The 27383-nt window shown below is 42.6% G+C and overlaps 1 protein-coding gene across 11 annotated transcripts in view; it reads left to right on the forward strand.

Moving 5' to 3' along the window:
- Window positions 1–27383, forward strand: part of LOC121545656 (rap1 GTPase-activating protein 1) — a 129013-nt gene that overhangs the window by 29872 nt on the left and 71758 nt on the right. For 4 of the 11 annotated variants that reach the window (XM_041856382.2, XM_041856383.2, XM_041856387.2 and 1 more), the window contains exons 1-2: window positions 5991–6100; window positions 21442–21477. In XM_041856382.2, the coding sequence (XP_041712316.1) occupies window positions 6057–6100; window positions 21442–21477 (80 nt within the window). In that variant the 5' untranslated portion in view covers window positions 5991–6056. Of the gene's footprint in view, window positions 1–5989; window positions 6101–21441; window positions 21478–27383 lie in introns of those variants that run through there. The other 7 variants (XR_006657659.1, XM_041856384.2, XM_041856390.2 and 4 more) reach the window with 4 other exon arrangements.

Genomic DNA, 27383 nt, shown 5'->3' on the forward strand with positions numbered 1-27383 from the left:
TGCGTGTTGTTGAGAAGAAGTTATAATTGTGTTATTCTAACACACACACACACACACATACACACACACACACCACACACACACACACACACACACACACACACACACACACACACACACACACACACACACACACACACACACACACACACACTGCTTAGATTAATCAAATAGTCTGTATAAAAACAACAGAGGAAGTTTCAGCAGTCTGGTCTGTGCTGTAGTGCCAGACAGAGATCATTACTCACACTGGCTTTAAAGTTTACACTGTAAAATGTTTACAGTCGTAGTGCTGCGCACACATTACTGTTAGTGTAGCTAAGCCCTCAATTAAAGAAATTGAGAAATTATTGGGCAAACTCGCAATCAACAATATACAGTGCCTTCAGAAAGTATTCACACCCCTTGACTTTTTCCACATTTTGTTGTGTTACAGCCTGAATTTAAACTGGATTATATTTAGATTTTTTGTCACTGGCCTACACACAATATCCCATAATTTCGAAGTGGATTTATATTTTAGACATTTTTACAAATGAATTAAAATGGAAAAGCTGAAATCTCTTGAGTCAATAAGTATTCAACCACTTTGTTATGGCAAGCCTAAATACGTTCAGGAGTACAAATGTGCTTAACAAGTCACATAATAAGTTGTATGGACTCACTATGTGTGCAATAAGAGCAGACATTGAATATCCCTTTGAGCATGGTGAAGTTATTAATTACACTTTGGATGGTGTATCAATAGTCACTACAAAGATATAGGCGTCCTTTCTAACTCCGTTGCCGAAGAGGTAGGAAACCGTTCAGAGATTTCACCATTTGGCCAATGGTGACTTTAACACAGTTACAGAGTTTAATGGTGTGATAGGAGAAAACTTAGGATGGATCAACAACATTGTATATAGTTACTCCACAATACTAACCTAATTGACAGATTGAAAAGACAGAAACCTGTACAGAATCAAAAATATTCCAAAACATGCATCCTGTTTTTGTCACGACTTCGGCCGAGGCTGCCTCCCCTCCTTGTTCGGGCAGGCTTCAGCGTTCGTCGTCACCGGCTTACTAACCACTGCTGCCCCAATCATCATCACATTTGTCTTGTCTTGTCAATCACACACACCTGGTTCTAATCCCCTCATTAGTCTGTGTATAAGTGTTCCCTCTGCCCCCTTGTCCTTGTGGTTGATTGTTTATTGTGAGAGTAGTGTAGCTCGGTGGAGCTACTCGTACATTTTGTTGCCAGGGTAGATATTTCCCCTGTGCCTATGTATTATTGGATTCTACCGTTACAGTGTATTTGCCAGGGATGAGAGTTTCCCCTGTGCCTGTGTCGTTGATTGCTATTTGAGCGCATTTGTGTGTCCACGAAGGAATAAACTCTGTATTTGGGTGATTACCCTCCTGCGCCTCACACTCATCACCGTTTTTGACAAGGCACTAAAGTAATACTGTAAAAAATGTGGCAAAGCAATTCACTTTTTGTCCTGAATACAAAGTGTTATGTTTGGAGCAAATCCAATACAACACATTACTGAGTACAACTCTCCATATTTTCTCTCTTAGAGACTTACCCAGAAAGACTCACAGCTTTAATCGCTGCCAAAGGGGCTTCTACAAAGTATTGACTAAGGGGTGTGAATACTTTTGTAAATTCAATATTTCTGTATTTCATTTTCAGAAATGTCTAAAAACAGGTTTTCACTTTGTCATTATGGGTTATTGTGTGTAGATGGGTGAGAGAAAAATATATATTTCATCCATTTTGAATTCAGGCTGTAACACAACAAAATGTGGAATAAGTCAAGGGGTATGAATACTTTCTGAAGGCACTGTGCATTATTGGAGCAAACAGATGGTGTAGCTGTATCTAATTGATTATGTTTGTTAATCAGTTACATTGATTCATTAAGTGCCCATCCATCCAATTACAATGAGTGCTCTATAGTTATAGCGTTGGACCTCGCTGGCCCTAAGGGGAAAATTAGGAGTTAGATTGGAGAGTTTTGTCCCTGGTTCATGATCGAATTAGTTCCAGTCAAATAGAATCTTATTCCAAACAAAAAATGTCTCTGTGTCTCTGTGTGTCCAATCCTACATGCACTTACAACGATGGCTTTTTGAATTCTGTAGGTAATTCACAGTACAAGTAGTCGTCTTTAGCATATTTAATAATTACAGTTTTTCTCGATTGCTAAGACACATTTCTTGAAAGCTGCTCTCATTTTCTCTTAACTGTGAACACAAAACCCAATTTTCAAGCTACATTCACAAAACCTCAGACTCTTCTTGCAAAACCAAACTTTCACCTCAAAACAGTTCAATCTGTGCTCAAAACTGAACTATGTTTTCAAATCGTGCCCCGAGTCAATCAAAATAAAAAACACTACTGAACAGTCACTAAACACTACGTAGAAAAATAGAAAACACAATGCTCAGGACATGAAGCTGGAGAAATAAATGTTTATTGTTCACTGTAGGCTAAATGCATGTTGCAAAACAAAAAAAAACTGTGCATTTAGCACTTGTACAAAAAGACAAAACAGAAATCTTGTGCATTTACATGTAGCACTTGTAAAAACAAACAGAAATCTTATGCGTTTGCCACTTGTGTACAGTAAGCCCATGTAAAAATAAAGTACAAAAATATACAAATAAGTGCATTACTCAGCCACAGCATCATGTCTCCGTACTGGGTCAGGCCACAGGACTTCATCCACATCACAGGCCACATTTTGTCTGGCCAGGCAACGGGGAAAAAAACCCCTGGCATGCCGTATCCAGGCTTGGCATGCCTCCACACCTATGTCACCACAGGCAAGTCCCATGGCTTGCAGGAGATTTACCCTGGTGTAAGGTTGGCGTTCATATACCTTCCACCGCCATGAGGAGAAGAATTCCTCAATGGGGTTTAGGAAAGGGGAGTACGGTGGAAGGCAAAGATTGATAAAACCTTGGTTCATATTGTACCACTCTCTAACCTGGAGGGCTCTGTGAAAACTCACATTGTCCCAAACAACAACATAGATGGGATGCTCATCCTGCTGCCCTAACAAAGCATCTCGCATGTGATTGAGGAAAATGAGGAGCTGGTGAGTGTTGTAGGGCCCCAGGTTGGCATGATGGTGGACAACCCCATGATTGCTGATGGCAGCACATAATGTGACATTGCCACCACGCTGCCCAGGAACACCAACAATGGCCCGATGGCCAATCACATTACGGCCTCTCCTTCTCCTTTTGGTGAGATTAAACCCAGCTTCATCCATGTAGATGTATTGATGGGGGTCTTTCCATTGCATCCAGTTGAAAAACCCTCTGTAGAAATAGATATAGTTTTGTAAGTGATACGGAAAAAGTGATTTAGGCCACTACAGTAAATCACTACTTAGAGTAATCAACATTGAATGTGTCTGGATATATGCCAACCTGTACATACTGGAATCTTTGCTCTTTGACTCTGTCTGAGTTGCGATCAAAGGGCACTCTGTATAGCTGTTTCATGCGCAGTCTGTTGCGCTTGAGGACACGATCAACAGTAGAGAGGCTGACACTGTTGATACCCTCAAAATGTAAATGGTCCTCAATGATCTTCTGCTGAATTTCGCTCAGTTTAATGGCATTGTTCTCACGGACCATATCAACAATTAGGGTCTCTTGGTGTGGGGGAGAACATACCTGTCCTCCCACCCCCATGTGGCAGTCTTTCAGTTCTACAAAAAGAGAACATGGAGTTACAAAAAATATACATGGAATACTAGGCCTACAAACAGTTAGACCAACCCTCCATTACAATACTACAGTACATTGGTACAGTGATGTACTGAAACATATATTCACTTACAGTATACTGTGGTACAGTATATAGTATATCATACAGTAATTGCTGTCAACATTTACATACTGTACTATAATGTCAAAAAAGGTAATTACCTGTTCTCTTCTCTAAATCTTCGGATTATGGTGGACACAGTGAATCTACTGATGTTTGGTTGTACCCTTTGTCCAGCCTCCCTCATGTTCATACCATGGACAAGAACATGGTCAATCACAGTAGCTCTGATTTCATCAGATATTACTGTTCTTTGTCTTCGCTGACCACCTCGACCTCCTCTCACACGAACTCTTCCTCTCATATTTCTATCCATTGTAGGGCCTCACAAACCAGTGCTCTCTGAACTGGCTTACTGTATATGTTCCCTCACATCATTAGCCACAAGTGTGATCAATTTTGAGTTGTTGTGTTCAAGTGGTGATACCTGTGCTCTAATTGTGTTTGACTTTTGTCACCTGTGCTCACCATTATGCAGCACGGGTGCATCACAATGAAAATGTGTTGGCAAGTTGTGTCTAAACAGGTGAAAAGTGCTTATGGTTTTGCCAAAAGAGTGATTGATTCAATCAGTGGGTTCAGGCAACTGAGCATTTGGTTCAGACAATAGGGTTTAGTGTTTTAGCAATTGAGAAAAACTGTAAGTGTTCTATATTGAATGTTGCTTGTAGATAATGATCCGAGTTATGTTTTTGACTCTATTCCTGAGGTATCAATGATCCTGCTTTGCCAGTGAGTCAAGTGGAACTGTCTGCCAGAAGAGGTGACTACTCTGGCCAAATATTTACTGCAGTTAATCAATGAAGCCAATCACTATAGTGATACAGAGATACAGTGCTACAGGCTTTACCATACGCTAGTATCAGCAGCTCTAAACAGCCCTCCTGTAGTTCTAGTGCACTCTAGCAGGGTGACCTAGTACTACAGGAGGGCCCCCCAAGTTTTCAAAAATAAAATAAAAAAGAACAATATATATATACTGTATATATTTAAAAATATATATATAAAATATTTTATATAAACATTTTTAGGGGGACATATAAGACTGTAAAAACACCAGCAAATCAGCTCCAAGTCATTATTCCCACACATAATAGAGAGATATACTGTATGTGATCGTATACAAATGTAAGCAAGGTTTGAAATGATTATGTTTTAGTCAAATATTATATCTGTTTGACCTTCTTGCGGTCAATTCCAAGTCTACAAATTATTCAATCCGGTCCCCTGACCATCCATCCGCTCAAGAAAAAATCAGCCTGCGGCTGAATCTACTTGATGATCCCTGTACTATAGTATACATCTTAAGGGAAGTTACTGTATGTTGAGAAAGTAGTAGTAGTAAGAGAGAGAGTGGTACTTGTTCTTTCCTAGCTTTGACTCATTTCTTGTAACTTGAAGCTCTTGGAATAGTTGATATCCTGGAGCTGGTGTGTGGTGTCTCTGTGATTACAACGTTTGAGAAGAGTAATGATCTGTTTGGCCTGATCAGTACAGCCACCGGCACTGGGTTGTTTGACCAGCTGCCTCAGAGAGAGAGAGACAGGAAGAGAGTGTGAGAGAGAGAGAGAGAGAGAGAGAGAGAGAGAGAGAGAGAGAGAGAGAGAGAGAGAGAGAGAGAGAGAGAGAGAGAGAGAGAGAGAGAGAGAGAGAGAGAGAGAGAGAGAGAGAGAGAGAGAGAGAGAGAGAGAGAGAGAGAGAGAGAGAGAGAGAGAGAGAGAGAGAGAGAGAGAGAGAGAGAGAGAGAGAGAGAGAGAGAGAGAGAGAGAGAGAGAGAGAGAGAGAGAGAGAGAGAGAGAGAGAGAGGGGTAAAAAACAAGTTCCCAGCAGATTGTGAAGATAAAGAGCTGCATCATGTTTCTCACAACGTTCAACTTGTTTTCTATCATCTATGACATTACCTCCAATGACACTCCTTTTCTGTCCTCATCTACCTCATTATTTGTACCCATCAGCAAACTATTGAATTGTTCATTATCTGATAATGAATCTATTTGAGATAAGGAGATAGACATATGGTGCCTGTCCCCTCGTTTGTTAAGGAGGCATGAGAGGAGAAGAGGGAGGGAGGGGCAGTGGAGCTGAGTGGACAGCCACACGCACTCCCTCTCTAACACACACACACAGTCAGCGTGAGGGAGTGAGTGACAGAAGTAGAGGCTTCATTCAGTGCTGAGTTGACTCACTCACTGTTGGTCCACTTCCCGCCCCATTAGCCGGCATGCCGCAGAGAAAGAGGAGTTTCACTTTTGGAGCATATGGAGGGTAAGAGGGAATAGCATTCTCATTTATAGAGCTGAGCTGCTCAAACTACCTCTGCACAGTACCTTTTACTGTGTGTGTGTGTGTGTGTGTGCTTGTGTGCATGCGCACACAGGTGTGTGCCTGTGATTGTGTGTGTGACTGTGTGGGCATGTGTGTGCCTGCCTGCCTGCTTTTCACCAAGGGATGTGATTTCTGCTTGAATAGATTATTAGTATTTCCTCTGTGCTAGTTATAAACCATTCTGTGCTCCCATGTACATTACAATGCAGTTGACCCTGGTTGTGCATTATTTAACATCAGCTATGACATACAGACTCAACTAAACACTGACTTCCTGTCTGACTGACAGTCACAGGAAGCTTGGCAGGGTGAAGGGTGGTGAGGAGGGAGAGAACAGTGTTTCAGTGGAAGCTGCACAGAAGAAGAAAGTGTAAAGAGCATCATAGAGGGATGATTGAGTTTGGATTTAATTAGAGTAGACAGTGTGGCTCACTTTGCAGTTAAACACACACATGCACGCACGCACACACACACACACACACACACACACACGGACAGGTTGTTAACTGTAAACAAATCAGAGTGTATTTACTCAATCTATCAAGCGATCTTGATTTGATTGACTCTCTTTATGCAACAAGTTGCCTCACTTACAGATAAGCAGAGTCTGTATGCAGTTTTTGTGTGTCGACACATGTGTTTGTGAAGTCTTCTATGTCTCTGTGTTGTACTGTACAGTATCCTAGGTTTCCCAGTAACAGCTAAGTGTAGATAGAGCTCTCAGGTGGCTGTAGTCTCCTCTCTGACTGTACTGGATACTCCCCTATAGACAGAGACTATGTAGGAATTTACACCACAGTCAACAGGTGCTCTATGGAATGTCTAAATAGCTTCTCTCAAGGACAAGTGGTGTGTGTGTGTGTGTGTGTGTGTGTGTGTGTGTGTGTGTGTGTGTGTGTGTGTGTGTGTGTGTGTGTGTGTGTGTGTGTGTGTGTGTGTGTGTGTGTGTGTGTTTGGGTGGGTGGGTGTGTCATTCAGAGTGGGCAACCCTGAGGAGTAGAGATTATTCCACTTGCTTGTCGAAAACAGATTGGAAAGAATTAGGAGGATTTTAACTGTAGATCTGTTTGCTGTGACAGGAAAACCATTTGGCATATTTATTTTTGGTAGTGGCCTTGCATTTTGTACTTTTGGCATTTTGATAGGTCAGTCTGATTTCCCACATTACCAGGTGACATCACCTTATCCTGGCGCTTGCATCCCATTGGCATTCACTGTGAGGAATGAAACCTTTCTGTTGTCTACAGATTGGTATTTCCATGACTCTACTTTGTCTCATTTAAATGTCAGAAGAGCAGCTTCTCAACTCCAAAGCAAGCTTCCAACACCAGTTGTCACATCATCCTGTAGAGGTTTTTAATTTCAAGGTACATTTCATGACTACTGAAATTGATATGCTATCCTCTCGGAATTTACCAGTCTGTTCACAATCCAACGGGTTTAGAGTGGAGCCAGCACCAGGATTCCCCATTCTAAACTATGTTTATGGCATTGTCACTCAGGAAGAAATCGACAGGACACAGTATACAGTACAGTATCGCTATGTATTGAGTTCCTTTCTGCCTAGCTTCAAGAGGTTAATGGGGGTGTGGTTTTGGGGTTCACAGTTGAGACTGTTCTGAAGTGATCTTACCAGACATGTGAATGTAATGTTGATCTGAAGTTCTTAGTAAAAACCCATAAACGTTCATCGGTCTTCAGTTGTCCTTCCTACTATTTGAGAGATGTTATAAGTATATTCTGTGGTGTAGCGGTAGTCAGTCCTTCTCAGTTCCTCTTTTTTAAGGGGTTTCTTTAGGCCTGTTTTCTCCATGCAGGGGATTTTGTGTAGACTAGACACGGGTTGTGGTTTGGTTTCCCCCGAGCAAGCCAGCCCAATACATGGTGAGCCATGGTGAGACTCTGTCATATCCTAAATGAGAGACAGTTACATTTGTTGTCTCTCTGTAGTCTCCTCCATGTTGTAGTCTCCTCCATGGTTTCTCCCTCAGCACACATCTCACGGGCTCCTACCTCATACAGTCTTAATGGGACTCATGAAATAAACAGTGAAGTATGTCTTTGTCCCAGATCAGAACACTCTCTCCCCACTGGGCACAGACGTCAATTCAACGTCTATTCCACGTCAACGTCATTTCATTGAAATGACATCGAAACAACATTGATTCAACCAGTGTGTGCCCAGTGGGTCATCTCCCCATGGCCCAAGACCTGGGACACAGAACCACAGAAAGAGAGGCTGCATGCGCTCGCTGTGGATTTTCCCTCTACTGTTATTTTGTCTACAGTGTAATGTAAAGCATTGAGGGGAAAAAGAGAAAGGTTAGTGTGTGTAGACTAGGGGTCCCCAACTGGTGGTTTTATCAGTTTTCATTGTTGGATATAAAAGACTGTAAAAACACCAGAAAATCAGCGCCAAGTGATATACATTTTGTAAATCTGTTCCCAGGTATTCCCACGCATAATAGAGAGACACATGATTGTATATTATGCTTTAGTGAAATATTATATCTGTTTGGGCTTCTTGCGGTCAATTTGCAGTCTACAAATTATTTGTAATTATGTTCCGGCCCCCCGACCATCAGCACAAGAACAAATTGGCCCGCGGATGAATCTACATGATGATCCCTGGTGTAGACCCTGTTCAAGAACAAAGATTTACGTCATTTAGCAGACGCTCTTATCCAGAGCAAGTGGAAAGGGTCATTGTTGTGAATGTGGATCAGGCCAGCAGTAAATTATATTCTAAGCAAAGCAGTCAGCTGATTTGAGTAGAGCAGCTTCCTCCAATGATATTCCCGGTCAGTTGATGAAAAGATGCCTTACTTTTACTGAAGGACACTTTAATGTTGTTTAGAAGCAATACTCACCTACAAACACACCTTGTCTCTTTCTCATGAGAGGGTTGTATCCAACCTTGTGGGTTTGAGTTTTTTAAATATTCAATTCTCTACTCTCTACAGAACACAAAAACAACATGGAGTGGGGCGTCTTTTCTTTGTCCTTATGATCAGGTTTGCATGACAAAAGATCAGCCAATGATTACACGGCAAGGCCTCTTGAGTTTTAGAGACTGTTCAAGTGGCTCTCTCAGGGCAGGGGCAAAACAAACAGGATATCTAGGCCATACAATAGGGCTGGAGAGGGTTCTATTCAAACACTGTGAACAGTATTCATATTCACACTGACATTCACATATATATTCACAACGGAAAGCTACCCTGCTTTGGAGAAACGGGGAAACATAGGATGAATCGGATGTACATACAGTAGGCTACCCTTAGGGCTAGACACCTTGCTTAAGATTGATTTTTTTTATCCACTGGGGCTGATTTGCTTGATAATTTCTTGCTGCAGCTTTCTACTCCCCTGTTTGTAGAGTCATTGACACATATTTTTAATCTGATGATTATCTCGGGTGCTATCCCCAGGGTTTGGAAGGCAGCCAATGTGCACCCTCTTGAAATTGTCTTGCCTAGCCAAAACATTTGAATTATTAATCAACTGTCTTAGCTTAGATTCTTCCTAGCTACGAGATGTATTGCAACATCTCTGCTGCAACCTTGGTGTTAAATGATGTGGTAAAGGGTATGGATAAGAGGAAGTGCTGCCCTCTTTGACTTATCGAAGGCTTTTGATACTGTTGACCACTCTTTATTGATTCAAAGATAGTCTGCAATCGGTATGGATCAGACGTCATGTAATTGGTTCGAAAATGACTTGACAGACAGGACACAATGTGTTTTTTCTGATGGTATTAAGTCAGGTTTCCTTGATTTTACGAAAGGTGTCCCACAGGATTGATTTTAGGTCTTGTACTTTTTACTGTCTATATAAACAGTGTTGGTCTATCTGCAAAAAAGTGTAACATACACCTACCTGTATGCAGATTAAACTGTTGTGTACACTATTGCCTCCAAGGTTGACCAGGCTCTTTCAGAACTTCAAGCCTTTGTTGAACTGAAATTAGTACAGTATGTTATTCTCCAAATCATGTAAAAATGTATCTGATGATTTATGCATATGTACATTGGATGGAACCCTCATTGATCGTGTCCCCCTTTATAAATATCTGGGCATTTGGATTGAAGAAAATCTATCTTTCAGAAAGCATGCTGATGAGTTAATTAAGAATTTTCCATACGCACAAAAAAGTGTATTTCTCTCAGATTTTCTGCACAAATTTGTTTACATCCCTCTTAGTGAGCATTTCTACTTTGCTAAGATAATCCATCCACCTGACAGGTGTGGCATATCAAGAAGCTGATTAAACAGCATGATCATTACACAGGTGCACCTTGTGCTTGGGACAATAATAGGCCACTCTTAAATGTGCAGTTTTGTCACAGAACACAATGCCACGGATGTCTACATTTTTAGGTAGCGCACAATTGGCATGCTGACTGCAGGAATGTCCACCAGAGCTGTTGCCAGAGAATGTAATGTTAATTTCTCTACCATAAGCCGCCTCCAACGTTGTTTTAGAGAATTTGGCAGTACGTCCAACCGGCCTCACAACCGCAAACCACGTTTAACCATGCCAGCCCAGGACCTCCACATCTGGCTTCTTCACCTACGGGATCATCTGAGACCAGCCATCCCTGACAGCTGATGAAACTGAGGAGTATCTCTGTCTGTAATAAAGCACTTTTGTGGGGAAAAACTCATTCTGATTGTCTGGGCTTGGATCCCCAGTGGGTGGGCCTGTGCCCTCCCGGGCCCACCCATGGCTGCGCCCCTGCCCAATCATGTGAAATCCATAGATTAGGGCCTAATGAATGTATTTCAATTGACTGATTTCCTTATATGAACTGTAACTGTAATCATTGAAATTGTTTTTGTTCAGTATAAATAAATAAATAAAGTCGTGCACCATGTGTCATTGAAAGGCCATTTGTCAAGAATGAAAGAATTATCATGAGAGCTATGACAACTGTCATGTTTCTGATCAAGGTTGAATGATGCATGGTTTAGGAAACGTGTTACCAAACAAGCGTGCAGACCTTTAGGCTCTTGTGGCTGTGTTTGTGTGTGTTTGTCTGTCTGTCTCAGAGGTGACTGGTGTGATCTGTTATGGCAGGGCTAGCGACGGCATAGCCTATCAGCATCGCCATGCTCTGCTCTGCTCTGCTCTGGTACCATTGTGTGTTCACAGTCCCAGCCACACTGTACTCCACTGTACTGGAGCATCAATGTGCACATTCAGCCACTTCACTCTCATTTACTCCATCAATGGGCTCATTCAGCTGCCCATGTTATACAGTACAGTCAGCCTGCTGGCTCTGGACCTGGTCTCATTCACTATTGTTGTTGGCCATATTTGTTTGTCAGACATTGAATGGGAGGATGGTGTGGCATCCATTTGTCCAGAAGCTTTTTGTGATTCTTTCTTTCCAATCTATTTTTTATGAGAAGTTTCTATTTCCAACACATTCATTCTAGTCAGTTGAATAGAGGAAGTGTGGATGATAGAATCAGCTTTATTCCACTTTATTAAAATGAAGAATAGACATTCAACCACTTCTAGAATAGGTTAGACATTCAACAACCTCTAGATATTCAGCCACCTTTTATTTTACTGAACTATATTGTAGACAGAACATCTGGCCTTTGAATTCATAGTTACCATACCTTTAGAAATCCCATGTTCATGATGCAAATGATGTATGAATGAGAGCACAATGTCGTACAGCTAACTGTCAACTTTAAATAGTTTACATGGGGATGATACTGTAGATGTTATTATTCCAGTGGTGTGTATTCATGGATGCCAAGGGAAGCCAGGCTTCCCCAAAAAATTGACCAAGAAACCCCCTCAAAAACATACAAAATAATTGTATCTTTCGTCTCTCTGTGTTTCATAAATGTCCTTCAATTCGTAAGAGGCTGAATGTATCTCACCGGAGAAAGCATCTGAGCGAACTAAACAGCGCCCCTCTGTCTCAGTATGTGTAGCGTATCTATCTGATGCTGTCTGGTCAGAAAGAGTATGACACTGTTGCCACCCATAGCATTGAATACAAGGGAAGCCAGCGAGCATTTGGCCTCCCTTGATAATTAAAAATAATAATAATAGCCCGTTTGGATTTGGCATCTGACCAATCACATCACAAGTCAAATGTCATTATTGACAGAAAAAACTCAAATTGTTGCATCTCGTTGTGTTGTTGTCCTCAGGTGGCTAGCTAGCTAACTAAAATCGTCCCTCTCCTAAATTACACATCGATGGATTTGGAATTGTGGTTTTACTTAATTCTCCGTACTGGCCAATGATTATAACGGTGATTCTGATCCAACCATAAAAAAAGTCAATACACAAGTGGGACCATGGCCGTTGTGGAACTGGTAAGGGCTGTAACTTACCCGCTGGGAGGTACCTAGGTGCCTTACTCTGGGCGCACACCGAGCAGGAGGAGACATACACCCTCACGTCCTTAGCCAAGGTAGGCCACCAGTACTTTCCGGTCAGGCAGCGCACTGTACGGCCTATACCTTGGTGACCAGAGGAGGGGGACGTGTGTGCCCAATAGATCAGACGATCACGGACAAGAGACGGAATGTACCGCAGCCCAGCTGGGCACTGAGGTGGAGATGGCTCTGTGCGTAACGCCCGTTCTATGTCCGCGTCCACCGCCCATACTACCGGCGCCACAATGCATCTGCCTTCACGTTCTTTGTACCCGATATGTAGGACAGTGTAAAATCAAACCGGTTGAAGAACAGGGCCCACCTGGCCTGGCGAGGGTTCAGCCTCCTCGCTGCCCTGATGTACTCCAGGTTACGGTGGTCAGTCCAGACGAGGAAAAGGTGTTTCGCCCCCTCGAGCCAGTGCCTCCACACGGTCAGGGCTCTGACAACAGCTAACAGCTCCCGATCACCAACGTCTTGGTTCTGCTCCGCTGGGCTGAGCTTCTTGGAGAAGAAGGCTTGGGTGGCATGGGTGGCATGCCCGAGCGTTGAGGTAGGACAGCGCCTATCCCTACCTCGGACGCATCCACCTCCACTACGAATGGTAATGATGGATCGGGATGGACCAGCACCGGGGCTGAGATGAACAGAGCCCTCAGGTTACTGAAAGCCCTGTCAGCCACAGCAGACCAGCGGAGCCGGGATGGCCCACCCTTCAACAGAGAGGTGATGGGAGCTGCGACCTTGCCAAAGCCCCGGATAAACCTCCGATAGTAGTTGGCAAAGCCAATAAAGCGCTGCACCTCCTTTACCGTGGTGGTAGGAGTAGGCCAATTACGCACGGCTGAAATGCGATCTCCCTCCATCTCCACACCTGAGGTGGTGATGCGGTATCCGAGGAAGGAGACGGACTGTTGGAAAAACAGACACTTTTATACCTTGGCATAAAGGTCATGTTCCAACAGTCGGCCCAGCACTTTGCGAACCAGGGACACATGCTCGGCGCGCGTAGTGGAATACACCAGAATGTCATCGATGTAGACCACTACACCGCAACCAAGCATGTCCCGAAACACCTCGTTCACAAAGGACTGGAAGACTGATGGAGCATTCATCAAACCGTACGGCATCACCAGGTACTCGTAATGCCCCGTGGTTGTGCTGAATGCTGTCTTCCACTCGTCCCCCTCTCGGACACGCACCAGGTTGTACGCACTCCAGAGATCTAATTTTGTGAAGAAGCGCGCCCCATGCATTGACTCGATTACCGATGGAATGAGGGGTAGAGGATAACTATAACGAATTGTCCCCTTGTTCAGTGCTCGGTAATCAATGCAAGGGAGCAGCCCTCCGTCTTTCTTCTTCACAATAAAGAAACTCGAGGAGGCGGACGAAGTGGAGGGACGTATGAACCCCTGGCGCAGGGACTCAAAGACGTATGTCTCCATCGCCTTCGTTTCAGCCTGCGACAGGGGATATACATGACTCCTGGGAGGCAGATCGTCTACCCGGAGGTTTATCGCGCAATTCCCCCCCCCCCCCGTTGAGGTGGAAATTTGGTCGCCTGCGTTTTGGAAAACGTGTGGGCCAAATCGAGGTATTTGGGGGGAATGCGAACGGTGGAGGTAGTGTCTGGACTTTCCACCGTGGTTGCACCAACGTAAACAGCTAGACACCTTCCCTGACACTCTTGCAACCACCTCGTGAGAACCCTCTGCGGCCATGAAAAGATGGGGTTGTGATGTGCTAACCAGGGAAGACCCAACACACCAGGGAAATCAGGAGACTCAATAATAAAAAAGGTGACTTGCTCTCTATGGGTCTCCTGCGTAACCATTGTGACTGGTGCTGTAACTTCCCTAACGAACCCTGACCCTAATGGTCGACTGTCAAGTGCTTTGATGGGCAGTGGAATGGATAGGGGAACCACCAGAATACCTAGGCTATGAGCTAATGACCAGTCCATAAAGTTCCCAGCTGCGCCTGAATCGACCAGCACCTTACACTGGGACACTACTGTATAATCAGGAAAGGTGACTTGTATGGTCCAGTGCGCAGCAGAGGGCTCTGAACGAGTGTGGGTTTGCGCTACCTGGGGTGACGCGAGAGTGCCCTGCCTGCCGCCTCCAGACCCGGAAGAACCCTGACGACAGTGTGCAGTAGAATGTCCTCTCCTGCCACAAGCGTGACACTGGAGCTGTCGTCTTCCGTTCTCCCAGATCGCTGCACCACCCAACTCCATCGGAACTGAATCTGGGTTGGGGGGGTGAAGGGCAGGCCCCCTCCAGGACGGCCTCTTGCAGCTAGCAGGTTGTCCAACCGGATGGCCATGTCCACCAGCTGGTCGAAAGTCAACATGGCATCCCGGCAGGCTAGCTCCCTTCGGACGTCCTCTCGCAGGCTGCACTTGAATCTGTCGATGAGGGCTCGCTCGTTTCACCCGGACCCAGCCGCTAGAGGACAAAACTGACTTTCATTTATCTGCATGTCCAGCCATTATATCTAGCCTCACAATTAAATGTTTTACCATTTTCTTTTCAGGACAACCAGGGCTACAAACAGAAAACAATTTGACATAAACAGTTTTATTAATGAGTTTTATTGACATAAGGTCTGCCACAGCAAAAATTGTTTGCTCAGTGGGAAATGAATATCCAACTAGTCAGTGACCACTGTGTGGAGTTTGGAGTTTGTGAAAGCAACTATGTGAGCTTATTACAGTATTATAGGCATTATGTCCTGGGATTTCCAATTATCTTCTATGTAGAAGAACTCCTTACCTTCTAACGACTCTTGTGTAGCTTGTGAGCGTCATAGAGCAAAATTATATCTCAGCTTTTCACCGATAGCTTTTTAATAGTTTGTAGCTCAAACCATTCTGACTCTACAGATGTTTTTGTAAAAAAAGACCCGGCCCCGGGCCCCTTCGGGATCCACCCTTGTTTCACAAACACAGCTCTTGTTCAGCCCGCACTAATCACACATACCACTGGTTGGTACCAACAGATGCAAGAAATATACTAATCTAATGGTACAACCCAGAAGTCTGTAGCTGTTTAAGACGGTTTAGAAGTCCTAAATCACGCCAGCATGATGGTGGGACTCATTGGGTTAAGATACATAACTGTGGAGGAGAGGCATGAAGAAACAGTATCCTTGCTTGGATCAGGTGTATCAGGTGTATCAGGTGTATTTTTCACCCTCTTAGCTGTTTCACACCAGCTGCAGATCTGCAGTCCATGTGTGTATTTACCTGAGCTCTACTCATCCATGACTTCTTATTTTAACAAGAGACAACTAAAGCCACAGTACCTCTTTGCTTGGGGGCCAGGTGGTGCAAAGCGTGTTAATTTGGCCCTGGCCAGGCAAACAGGCTGAGAATGTGAAAATACAGTATGACTCAGACTCGTATTATAATGCATGAATACAAATGTGTTATGCTGCCTTGCCCCAAACACTCCATCATGCTCTGAGTCTGAGAGACAAACATAACGTAATGTTGTCCTGCTGATGAAGGTGAAGGCTATGTATCACCATTTAGTGCATGGGTGTCAAACTCCATGGAGGGCCTAGTGTCTGCTGGTTTTTGTTTTTTCCTTTCAATTAAGACCTAGACAACAAGGTGAGGGGAGTTCCTTACTAATTAGTGAACTTAATTCATAAATCAAGTACAAGGGAGGAGCGAAAACCCGCAGACACTTGGCCCTCTGTGGAATGAGTTTGACACATGTGATTTAGTGTCAGCACTTGTCTATTCTAACCCAGCCCAAGGAAAGGCTATCTTTGTGTTGCTAGTGGAATTCCACTCTGTGCTGGTAGCAGTGATATTGAGTCAGATAAGGTCAGGTTTCATTATTGTTGGAAAATGTCAACTTTTTGAGTTGATATCATTATACCCCCAACATAATGATAACATTATATCTGACATAAGACTATCATATATTAATAAGAGTGTTTTCATTTATGATAGTAAATGAATGTTTACAGTTTCTTCTCCAGAGTAGTTTCTCATTCCCTTTGAATTGGCCTCACCCTCAACCCAGTTAATAAAACTAGGGCAATTATCCTGACAAGTATAGTAGGCTACACCTAACAGTACATAAGTATATGCTATGTACAAAAACACTCACACCCCCTACATACACCATACACTTCAATGACAAGAATGAAGATGAGCAGCTTCATGTCCTTATCTGACAACGTGTCTTCTTCAGTTTGTAGAATGATAGTTGACAAGTATGTCAAAAGTTGTCTAACAAAGATTTAATGTAGGCCTAGCTACATGTTTGACAGTGTGTAGCTTAGTGTAGCTTAGTGTTTAGAGAGAGGTGGTCAGAGTCTCGTTTTGAAGTGAACCAAAGCCTATTTTTACACTAGCTTGCAACCCATGTTCGGTCTCAATATGGTGGTCAGATCACATTATTATGCTGACCAACCCCATTTCTGGTGGGAAATAGAACAGGACAGAACATATTCCCAGCAGGTATTTTAGGTTGGAGCCTGCATTGGCCAAGAATCTAGCCGCACCCTGGCTTGATTTCATTTTATGGGAATTCCAGGCAACCTGAGAATGGGTGAGACCCACAATGTAAAGATTAGAAAATATTATGCTTGTGATGCTCATGAAGCCTGCATTACAATTCTTAAAAGAATATCCTGATGCAGTTAATGCTTACACCTTCCAAGCAGTTTAAAATAATGTATTCTGCCGAATACATGTATTCTTTGTACTGTACAATGTTATATCAACAGTACGCATGTCAGGCATACAACAACCTCAGGACTATTGTCACAACATGACAATAGTCCTCCTTTAAGAATGAGAAGGACAGTGATTTGTGAAAGTACAATTAACAATCATCTTACCCCTCTGGATCATTGTCCCTTTCCCCTCAGTGAGGCTGTATTTTCTGAGAAAGAGGAAGTTGCTTTAAGGATTTTATTTGTTCTATAAAGTGACCAGATGGGACTTTCCTCAAAAGGAACAAAATATCAGTACGCTGTATTTTCTGAGAAAGAGGAAGTTGCTTTAAGGATTTTATTTGTTCTATAAAGTGACCACATGGGTCTTTCCTCAAAAGGAACAAAATATCAGTACACCACAATGGGATTTAATGATTAAATAAGGCTGTGGAAGTAACACTGTATTCTATTCTATGACATCAGTATTTCAATCAACCATGTCTACATTTACATGCATTTTAGTCATTTAGCTAGAGTGACTTACTGCCTGTTGTGTCCATTCATCTTTGAAAAACCTTGGGTGAGTTTTGCTGAAAGATTGAGCCTATAGACAAGGCTGAAGGTGAAAACAGTATGCATGACATTGATTGATTTGTTTGTTTTTGCTTGCAGTTTGTACAAAAAACAAGTCTGGCTCAAGTGACATATACAGTGCCTTCAGAAAGTATTCACACCCCTTGACTTTCTTCACATTTTGTTGTGTTACAGCCTGCATTTCAAATGGATTACATTTAGATTGTGTGTAACTGATCTACACACAATACCCCATAAAGTCAAAGTGGAATTATGTTTTTAGAAATGTTTACAAATTAATACAAAATTAAAAGCTGAAATGTCTTGAGTCAATAAGTATTCAACCCCTTTGTTATGGCAAGCCTAAATAACTTCAGGAGTAAAAAGTTTCTTATCAAATCAGATAATAAGTTGCATGGACTCTGTGTGTGCAATAATTGTGTTTAACATGATTTTTGAATGACTACCCTATTCTTGTACCCAACACATACAGTACAATTATCTGGAAGGTCCCTCAGTTGAGCAGTGAATTTCAAGCACAGATTCAATGACAAAGACCAGGGAGGTTTTCCAATGCCTCGCAAAGAAGGGCACCTATTGGTACATATGAAAAAATAAAAAATAAAAATAAAGCAGACATTGAATATCCCTTTGTTATTAATTACACGTTGGATGGTGTATCAATACACCCAGTCACTACAAAGATACAGGCATCCTTCCTAACTCAGTTGACGGAGAGGAAGGAAACCGCTCAGGGATTTCACCATGAGGCCAATTTTAAACCAGTTACAGAGTTAAATGGCTCTGATAGGAGTGATGATGGATCAACAACATTGTCGTTACTCCACAATGCTAACCTAATTGACAGAGTGAAAAGAAGGAAGCCCGTACAGAATAAAAATATTCCAAAACATTCATCTTGTTAGCATCAAGGCACTAAAGTAATACTGCAAAGAATGTGGCAAAGAAATTTACTTTTGGTCATGAATACAAAGTGTCATGTTTGGGGCAAATCCAACACAACACATCACTGAGTACCACTCCTAAAATGTTCAAGCATGGTAGTGGATGCATCATGTTATGGGTATACTTGTCATCTGCAAGGACTAGGGAGTTTTTTAGGATAAAAATAAAAATAATAGCCTCCCGAGTGGCGCAGAGGTCTAAGGCACTGCATTGCTGTGCTTGAGGCGTCACAACAGACCCGGGTTCGATCCCAGGCTATGTCCCAGCTGGCCGTGACCGGGAGACTCATGGGGCGGTGCACAATTGGCCCAGCGTCGTCCGGGTTAGGGGAGAGGTTGGCTGGCCGGGATTTCATTGTCCCATCGCGCTCTAGCGACTCCTTGGGGCGGGCCGGGCGCCTGACTTCGGTCGCCAGCTGGACGGTGTTTCCTCCGACACTTTGGTGCGACTGGCTTCCGGGTTAAGCGAGCAGTGTGTCAAGAAGCAGTGCGGCTTGGCAGGGTCGTGTTTCGTAGGACGCATGGCTCTCGACCTTCGCCTCTCCCGAGTCCGTAGGGGAGTTGCAGCGATGGGACAAGACTGTAACTACCAATTGGGGAGAAAAAAGGGTAAAAGTGCAAAAAGCTAAGTCCTAGAGGAATACCTGGTTCAGTCTGCTTTCCATCAGACTGGGTGACAACTCCATCTTTCAGCAGGACAGTAACCTAAAACACAAGGCCAAATATACACTGGAGTTACTTACCAAGACAACATTGAATGTTCCTGAGTGGCCTAGTTAAATCGGCTTGAAAATCTACGGCAAGACTTGAAAATGACTGTTTAGCAATGATCAACAACCAACTTGATGGAGCTTGAATAATTTTAAAGAGAATAATGGGCAAATATTATACAATCCAGGTTTGCAAAGCTCTTACGAGACTTACCCAGAAAGACTCACAGCTGTAATGGCTTCCAAAGGTGATTCTGACATGTATTGACTCAGGAGGTTGAATACTTATCTAATAAAAATATTTTTTGTTTATTTTCCATTAATAAATAAAAAAAAGTATAATTCTTCTTCCACTTTGACATTACAAAGTATTTTGTGTAGATCGTTGACAAAAAAATGACAATTAAATCCATTTTAATTCCACTTTGTAACACAACAAAATGTGGAAAAACTCAAGGGGTGTGAATACATTCTGAAGGCATTGTAGGCCTATCTTGTCATGCAAAGAGGTCAACCATCAGAATGTTCATACCAGCTCTATTTCCAGTAACGGTACTGGGATTCCTGGGATGTAAGTTGGGTTGTGAGTCCATAGAAAATGCAGACTAATCCTGGTTAGAGAATAGACAGAGGTCCATGGAAAGATGAGTAAGAGGCCTGGATTCCTGCAACTCCACTGGCAGACTGGGTGGACCCTGTCAGAGGCCCATCTGTGGCCAGAGGGGCCATGGTTAGGGCCACGTTGAGCTGGGTTGAGTCTCAAATGGCACCCTATTCCCTACATAGTGCACTTCTTTTGACCAGAGAGCCATATGGGCCATGGTGAAAAGTAGTGTACTATATAGGGAATAGGGTGCCATTTGGGACGTGACCCTGGACATCTGATCATGGACTGTCAGCCCAGCAGGGGGGAAACATTAGCGTGAGATCAGATCCACAATAGAGGAGACAGCTGCAGGAGGTTGTTTAGACATCTTAAACATCCCACTCATAGTTCCCAACAATCACTGCAGAGCACCAACCCCTTAGTCATGCTGACTGCTGGGCCTCTTCACTGGTCCTGGAGGTCCTGGAGAGTATACTGTACGAGTCCAAACGCAAGAGTAGGCCAAATCAAAAATGTAATGTCAGACATTGGTTTGTGTACCAAGTCCCATAGTACCATCTACTGACATAAACTGAGAATCGCAGGCTGGCAGTTGATTTCATTCACATCTGCGGTGGATCATTTGATCATAAGACTAGAGCCATATGAACACCACTGGTTTCAAAAAGTCACATGAAGCTCAGGAAGTCTTTAGGAAGTCCTGATCATGCTATTATGCTTTGTCTGAAAGACAGGTGCAATATGTATTCAATAATGGAACAAGTGGAGTTTGTGTGTCAGGAAATGCAGGACTGGCACCGATCCCTACAAGCGCCATTTTAGCAGATGGCCTGAGTTATTTAGAGTAACTGCTACTCCCCAACCCATTTTCTCTATTATAGTGTTTACGGCACTGAGCTGAAGTGGCCATCTTCACTGAACTGAAGTAGTGTTGTACACCATCCTTTTTCTCAGCTTGTTTTTCACAGACTAATACAGTGTTGACTCAAATCAAACTCAAAGCAATGTTTTGTGTAGCCAAGCAGACTGCTGTACTCCCTGTGAGATGAATATAAGAGCTTATGTACAGCATTGTCTCTCTTTGTTAGAAAACAAACAAACATCAACTATTCATGTTGGTGCCAGTGCTCTTGTCTCTTGGGTTACCCCGTATTACAGTGGTTGATTGAAATAGATTGAGAAAGCTGGATTGTGAGAAGCAGCATTGGTAAAAAGGTCCATGTTAGACAGCTATTCTATCACTGTGGATCACAAGGACAGTATTAAACATGATTACAGTAAATGGATAATAAGGGCAGCAGCTAGACTAACTCTCACCTCTCTCTTTCTTTTCAGAGTGGACAAGACCTTCTCCAGGGCCAGAAGCATATGGTGAGTTCCTCTTCTTCTGATTCTGCGTCATGTAGTATCAGTTACAATAAGTTGTCCTTAAGTTGCAGTATATGTGAAAGATACATACAGGCAGGGCTCTAAATTAACTTTTTTCATTGATAGCACTGATGCTCTTAACTTCAAAAAGTAAGGAGCACCAGACAAAATGTAGGAGCACCAGAAAAAAAAAGATATTTTTTTTTTACTGCAAATGACTGTCCTATCATTCTTAATTGTCATCAGTTGTTACCTTGATGATGTAGAACGCATCACAAAAGAGTGGGCAAGAGATTAGAATAAAAACAACTTTTTATAATTGTATTCAAAAGTGCAACAACAAACCTATTTATTTAGGTTATTAGTTTTGGACAAACAAATGTAACATACAAAACATAACCTTTATTGTATTTAAAAGTAAAACTGCAAACTGTAAACTGTTATCCATTACTGCATTCAGCGAACAGATAATAATAATAATAATAATAATTCAAAACGATGTAATAATATTAATGTTGTAACAAGGCATCATGCTGACTATGAACTGATACTTAATTAAATACATGTTTAGTCTCCTCTCACAATGACTAATCAATTACTTAGATCTAGAATCTAGCAAATAAATCAACTTGCTTTTAGGGTTAGGGTTTAGGGTAGGGACGTCTTAAGGACCTGGGATAGCACTAACCCTCTTCCCGTAGAGTATCCGCAATGGTGCCAATAATGTTTACACAGGAAACCACGTTTCCATATGTTGAATTGATTTGTAATAAATAAAACATCTGGGTGAATAACATGGTAAAACATGGAATTTGATAAAAGCCATCTCCTCTTTGGTAATGCAGTAAGTGGTGTTACATTTCATCTCTAGCTCTGCCTGTTTGGGCTGTCACCTGTTGCCTGTGTCACGCCCTGGCTCTGGGGACACTGTTATGTTGAGCCAGGGTGTGTATTCTATGTTTGTATTTCTATGTTGGCCTGAGTGACTCCCAATCAGAGGCAACGAGTGTCAGCTGGTTGTCTCTGATTGGGAGCCATATTTAACTGTCTGTCTTTCACTTTGTGTTTGTGGTTTCTTGTTCGTGTTGGTTTGTGTTTAAACCATAGACGTCACATTTTTCGTTTGTTGTTTTGATCGTGTGATCATTAAATAAATATAAATATGTTCACCTGCAACGCTGCGCCTTGGTCTCTCCCTGACGATCGTGACAGCCTGTCAAATACTGCTGGTAGCTAGTAGACATAATGATGTTGCTCCAGCACCTGTCCCGATTCACTTGTTCTGGCACTTGATGTGCTTTTGGCTTAAGTTATGTTTTAGCAACGACTCGTGTTTTAGGTTTCTGGACCCAGTGGCAAAATAAGTCTTCCCTGCTGCTATTACTCCACACTTTCGACGGTACTCACAGAACATTGTGTTGCTAGTTAAAAGACACCTGGGAGCCAGAAATCTTTCTGATTGAGGGGGGGTCAAATACTTATTTCCCTCATTAAAATGCAAATCAATTCATAACATTTTTTACATGCGTTTTTATGGATTTTTGTTGTTGTTATTCTGTCTCTCACTGTTCAAATAAACCTACCATTAAAATTATAGACTGATCATGTCTTTGTCAGTGGGCAAACATACAAAATCAGCAGGGAATCAAATACTTTTTTCCCTCACTGTATCTAGCTGGCTAGCTAAAGCCAACTTCATAAAATTGCTAGGTGGCTAGTATTACAGAGAAACAATAAAACATTTTCGTTGTATTTATTCATCAAGAAGGGATCAATAGGCTACATAGCTTGATTCATTTACAAACAATTAATTTACAAACATACCTCCTGCTAATCCTGCCCATCACCGGCAGCTAAAATCAAATCAAACGCTGTGTGTGTCACTCTACAATCTCCCTCCTCCTCCACTGACGATACTGTCTGCACGCACTAGACTTAGACTATCTAGTGTCCTGCCTAGCATGTCTTTGCTCCTTGGAAGGAAGTTTCAAGTTTCAAGTTTTATTTGTCACATGCACAATGAACCACTTACTAGGGAAAATAGGGGGGTGTACTCTTTGCTTGGTCCAGTCAGTGTGGCACCTCCGCAAAATACAGCTGATAGATCTTTTTATAAATAATTATGATAAAACCTGCGCTTAAAAATGATTTAACATCTGAAATATCTGGATAATTTAAAACAGGACAAATCTGAGGGGGCACGTGCCCTTGTGCCCCCTATGGGCATGACGCCTCTATGATAAGAACTTGAACAGTTTTACTTGAGAGCCCACAGACTGAGTAGAGTAATAAATGAGCCACTGATAGAGAGGGAGAGCAGCATGGGACACCGTCCCTCCCAGCTGGTCTGCCTGCCTGCAGTCTCCCTCCCAAGTCCCATTACCACAGTAAAGGCACTGCCTAACTGTTCTGCAGTGTTGGCAGTGTTGGCAGGACAGGGTGGCGCTGATGCGCAGGCGATGTAAGGCTGAGGCTCTGTTCTGCTGCGGAGTGGCACTTGGAGCCTGGCACCACCACTGCAGACACACAGACAGGAGCAGATAGAGCTCACCTCTCCCTGGCTGTCCTGAAGGTTGAAGGGTGGCACTGGATGTCAGCCCGACCTCCACCCATCTCTCTCTGTGTGACTACACCAGGACAGAACCTCTCTGCTTGGTCCCTGTGGGAGTACTCACTCAGGAGCATCCATCTCTGTCTGATCAAACCAGGCCTGCATTACTCAGAACTACCTGGAACACAGGAGGAGAGGAGAGTAGAGGGGAGTAGGATCACTTCCTGATACTGCAGAACATTCTTCCTGATACTGTAAGACAATTCGTAAATACAGGGTTTTTTACATTTCTATGGTAATACTTACAGTGGGGGAAAAAAGTATTTACTCAGCCACCAATTGTGCAAGTTCTCCCACTTAAAAAGGTGAGAGAGGCCTGTAATTTTCATCATAGGTACATGTCAACTGTGACAGACAAAATGAGAAAAAAAAATCCAGAAAATCACATTGTAGGATTTTTTATGAAGTTATTTGCAAAATAAGTATTTGGTCAATAACAAAAGTTTCTCAATACTTTGTTATATACCCTTTGTTGGCAATGACACAGGTCAAACGTTTTCTGTAAGTCTTCACAAGGTTTTCACACACTGTTGCTGGTATTTTGGCCCATTCTTCCATGCAGATCTCCTCTAGAGCAGTGATGTTTTGGGGCTGTCGCTGGGCAACACGGACTTTCAACTCCCTCCAAAGATGTTCTATGGGGTTGAGATCTGGAGACTGGCTAGGCCACTCCAGGACCTTGAAATGCTTCTTACGAAGCCACTCCTTCATTGCCCGGGCGGTGTGTTTGGGATTATTGTCATGCTGAAAGACCCAGCCGCATTTCATCTTCAATGCCCTTGCTGATGGAAGGAGGTTTTCACTCAAAATCTCACGATACATGGCCCCATTCATTCTTTCCTTTACACGGATCAGTCGTCCTGGTCCCTTTGCAGAAAAACAGCCCCAAAGCATGATGTTTCCACCCCCATGCTTCACAGTAGGTATGGTGTTCTTTGGATGCAACTCAGCATTCTTTGTCCTCCAAACACGACGAGTTGAGTTTTTACCAAAAAGTTCTATTTTGGTTTCATCTGACCATATGACATTCTCCCAATCCTCTTCTGGAGTGTGTTACTGATGGTAGGCTTTGTTACTTTGGTCCCAGCTCTCTGCAGGTCATTCACTAGGTCCCCCCGTGTGGTTCTGGGATTTTTGCTCACCGTTCTTGTGATCATTTTGACCCCAGGGGGTGAGATCTTGCGTGGAGCCCCAGATCGAGGGAGATTATCAGTGGTCTTGTATGTCTTCCATTTCCTAATAATTGCTCCCACATTTGATTTCTTCAAACCAAGCTGCTTACCTATTGCAGATTCAGTCTTCCCAGCCTAGTGCAGGTCTACAATTTTGTTTCTGGTGTCCTTTGACAGCTCTTTGGTCTTGGCCATAGTGGAGTTTGGAGTGTGACTGTTTGAGGTTGTGGACAGGTGTCTTTTATACTGATAACAAGTTCAAACAGGTGCCATTAATACAGGTAACGAGTGGAGGACAGAGGAGCCTCTTAAATAAGAAGTTACAGGTCTGTGAGAGCCAGAAATCTTGCTTGTTTGTAGGTGACCAAATACTTATTTTCCACCATAATTTGCAAATAAATTCATTAAAAATCCTACAATGTGATTTTCTGGATTTTGTTTTCTAAATGTGTCTGTCATAGTTGACGTGTACCTATGATGAAAATTAGAGCCTCTCTCATCTTTTTAAGTGGGAGAACTTGCACAATTGGTGGCTGACTAAATACTTTTTTCCCCCACTGTATTAGCTGAATGTAATTTAGAGCTCAATAGCAGTCTTACATTGGTCTGCGCAACATCTTGGCATGGCCAACTGGGATAAAATCAATGCTAAAACGGAGCAAAGTTGAAAGTTTAATGATGCAGGCTGTACCTGGTATCAGCTATCCTTCAATATATTCAGCTGAAAAACAATAGGTGGAGATGAGTCATTTTCTTTTTCTCAAGCCAAAAGAACCTCAAAGACCTCAAAGATCTCTCCAATGTGGAAAAAAAAGAACTGCTAACAAATCGTGTGGCTGCATGTACGTTGCAGGCTTAGACAGAAGTCTCCCAGAAAGTGCTGTTTGTTTTGTAGGCCCACAAAGAGGACTTGTTGCAGTAAGTTAATCTGCTAAAACTTCCTAAATACAGTCTTGAGATCTTGTAAAGAAGCCTGGTGTTTATCAGTTAACCTCTAGACAAGGACAATAAAAACACAAGACACCAACATGCCTTGCTCACCTTTCCGAATTGGAAGGCCAAAGAAAGTCTGGTGAGTTTCCCTTTGTCTGTGCTATAGAAAGGAATGTTCCCATTGTTTTGGCGTGTAGAAATAGCAATGCATTTCCTTTGCATAATCACATTTTGATAAGGGTATTTGTTGACCCGCTTTACTTGGGACAGATCTGAAGACTTCAGATTAGAATTCACCAATTGCCGATGTTTGAACATTGTTCAACACCTTTGACTGGCCCATTGGTACCAAATAGAAAACTATAGATGCTGCTAAAATGCTAGCGTGATTTTCTCAACTTTTTCATAATGGTACCAGACTGCCAGTTTTTTTTTTCTCAGGTAGACAGTTTACTTCCTACAGCAGATAATTGGGATAAATGTATATTTTGTTGTTTTGCCACGTCCATCTGCTCTGTGACCAGTCTGGTTCTCTCTATCTGTCTGTCTTCCCTAAGTTATGTAGGTCAGTGCCTGTCCCTACCTGAATACATTAGCATTAATGTTGATCAATGCAATAAAGACAGACAGATTGATTAGCTCTCCTCGTGCTATATGGGCTCATTAGCATTTACTGTGGCACCAGGATTCATCCCTCTGTGTTTGCTCATTGCTCAATGTTATGTAATGCTTATGAAGGCTCATGTCCATCCATATCACAATACCAACATGTTTAGATCTGTTAAGGACAAAGTGAGGTTTGTCGCACTTAGCTGTGTCTATTTCCATCGTATATCCCACTGCAATGGCAAAGATTAAGTTATGTAGAGTAGAGTGATTGCAAACACCCTGAAGGGAAAGAGAATTTAGGTTTTAAAAAGCCAGTCTGTGAACGATCTACTTACTGTACATGCTTTTATCTCCTTTTATCCAGTGTTGCTAACTTAGCAACTTTGTCGCTAGATTTAGCGAGTTTTTTAATTTGTAAATGAGTAAAGCGACAAATGTTGCTACTTTTTAAGGCTGCCCCAGCAACTTTTTGTTGATTTAGCGACTTCCCTGTTTGTGTGTGTGTGCCCGCTGTTTGCAAATAGTTAAATATGAGAAGTCATTAGGAATCTGAGCATGGTACTTTCAAAAGTTAGGTCTAAATT

This window comes from Coregonus clupeaformis, chromosome 30 (genome assembly GCF_020615455.1).
Source record: "Coregonus clupeaformis isolate EN_2021a chromosome 30, ASM2061545v1, whole genome shotgun sequence".
NCBI lineage: Eukaryota > Metazoa > Chordata > Actinopteri > Salmoniformes > Salmonidae > Coregonus > Coregonus clupeaformis.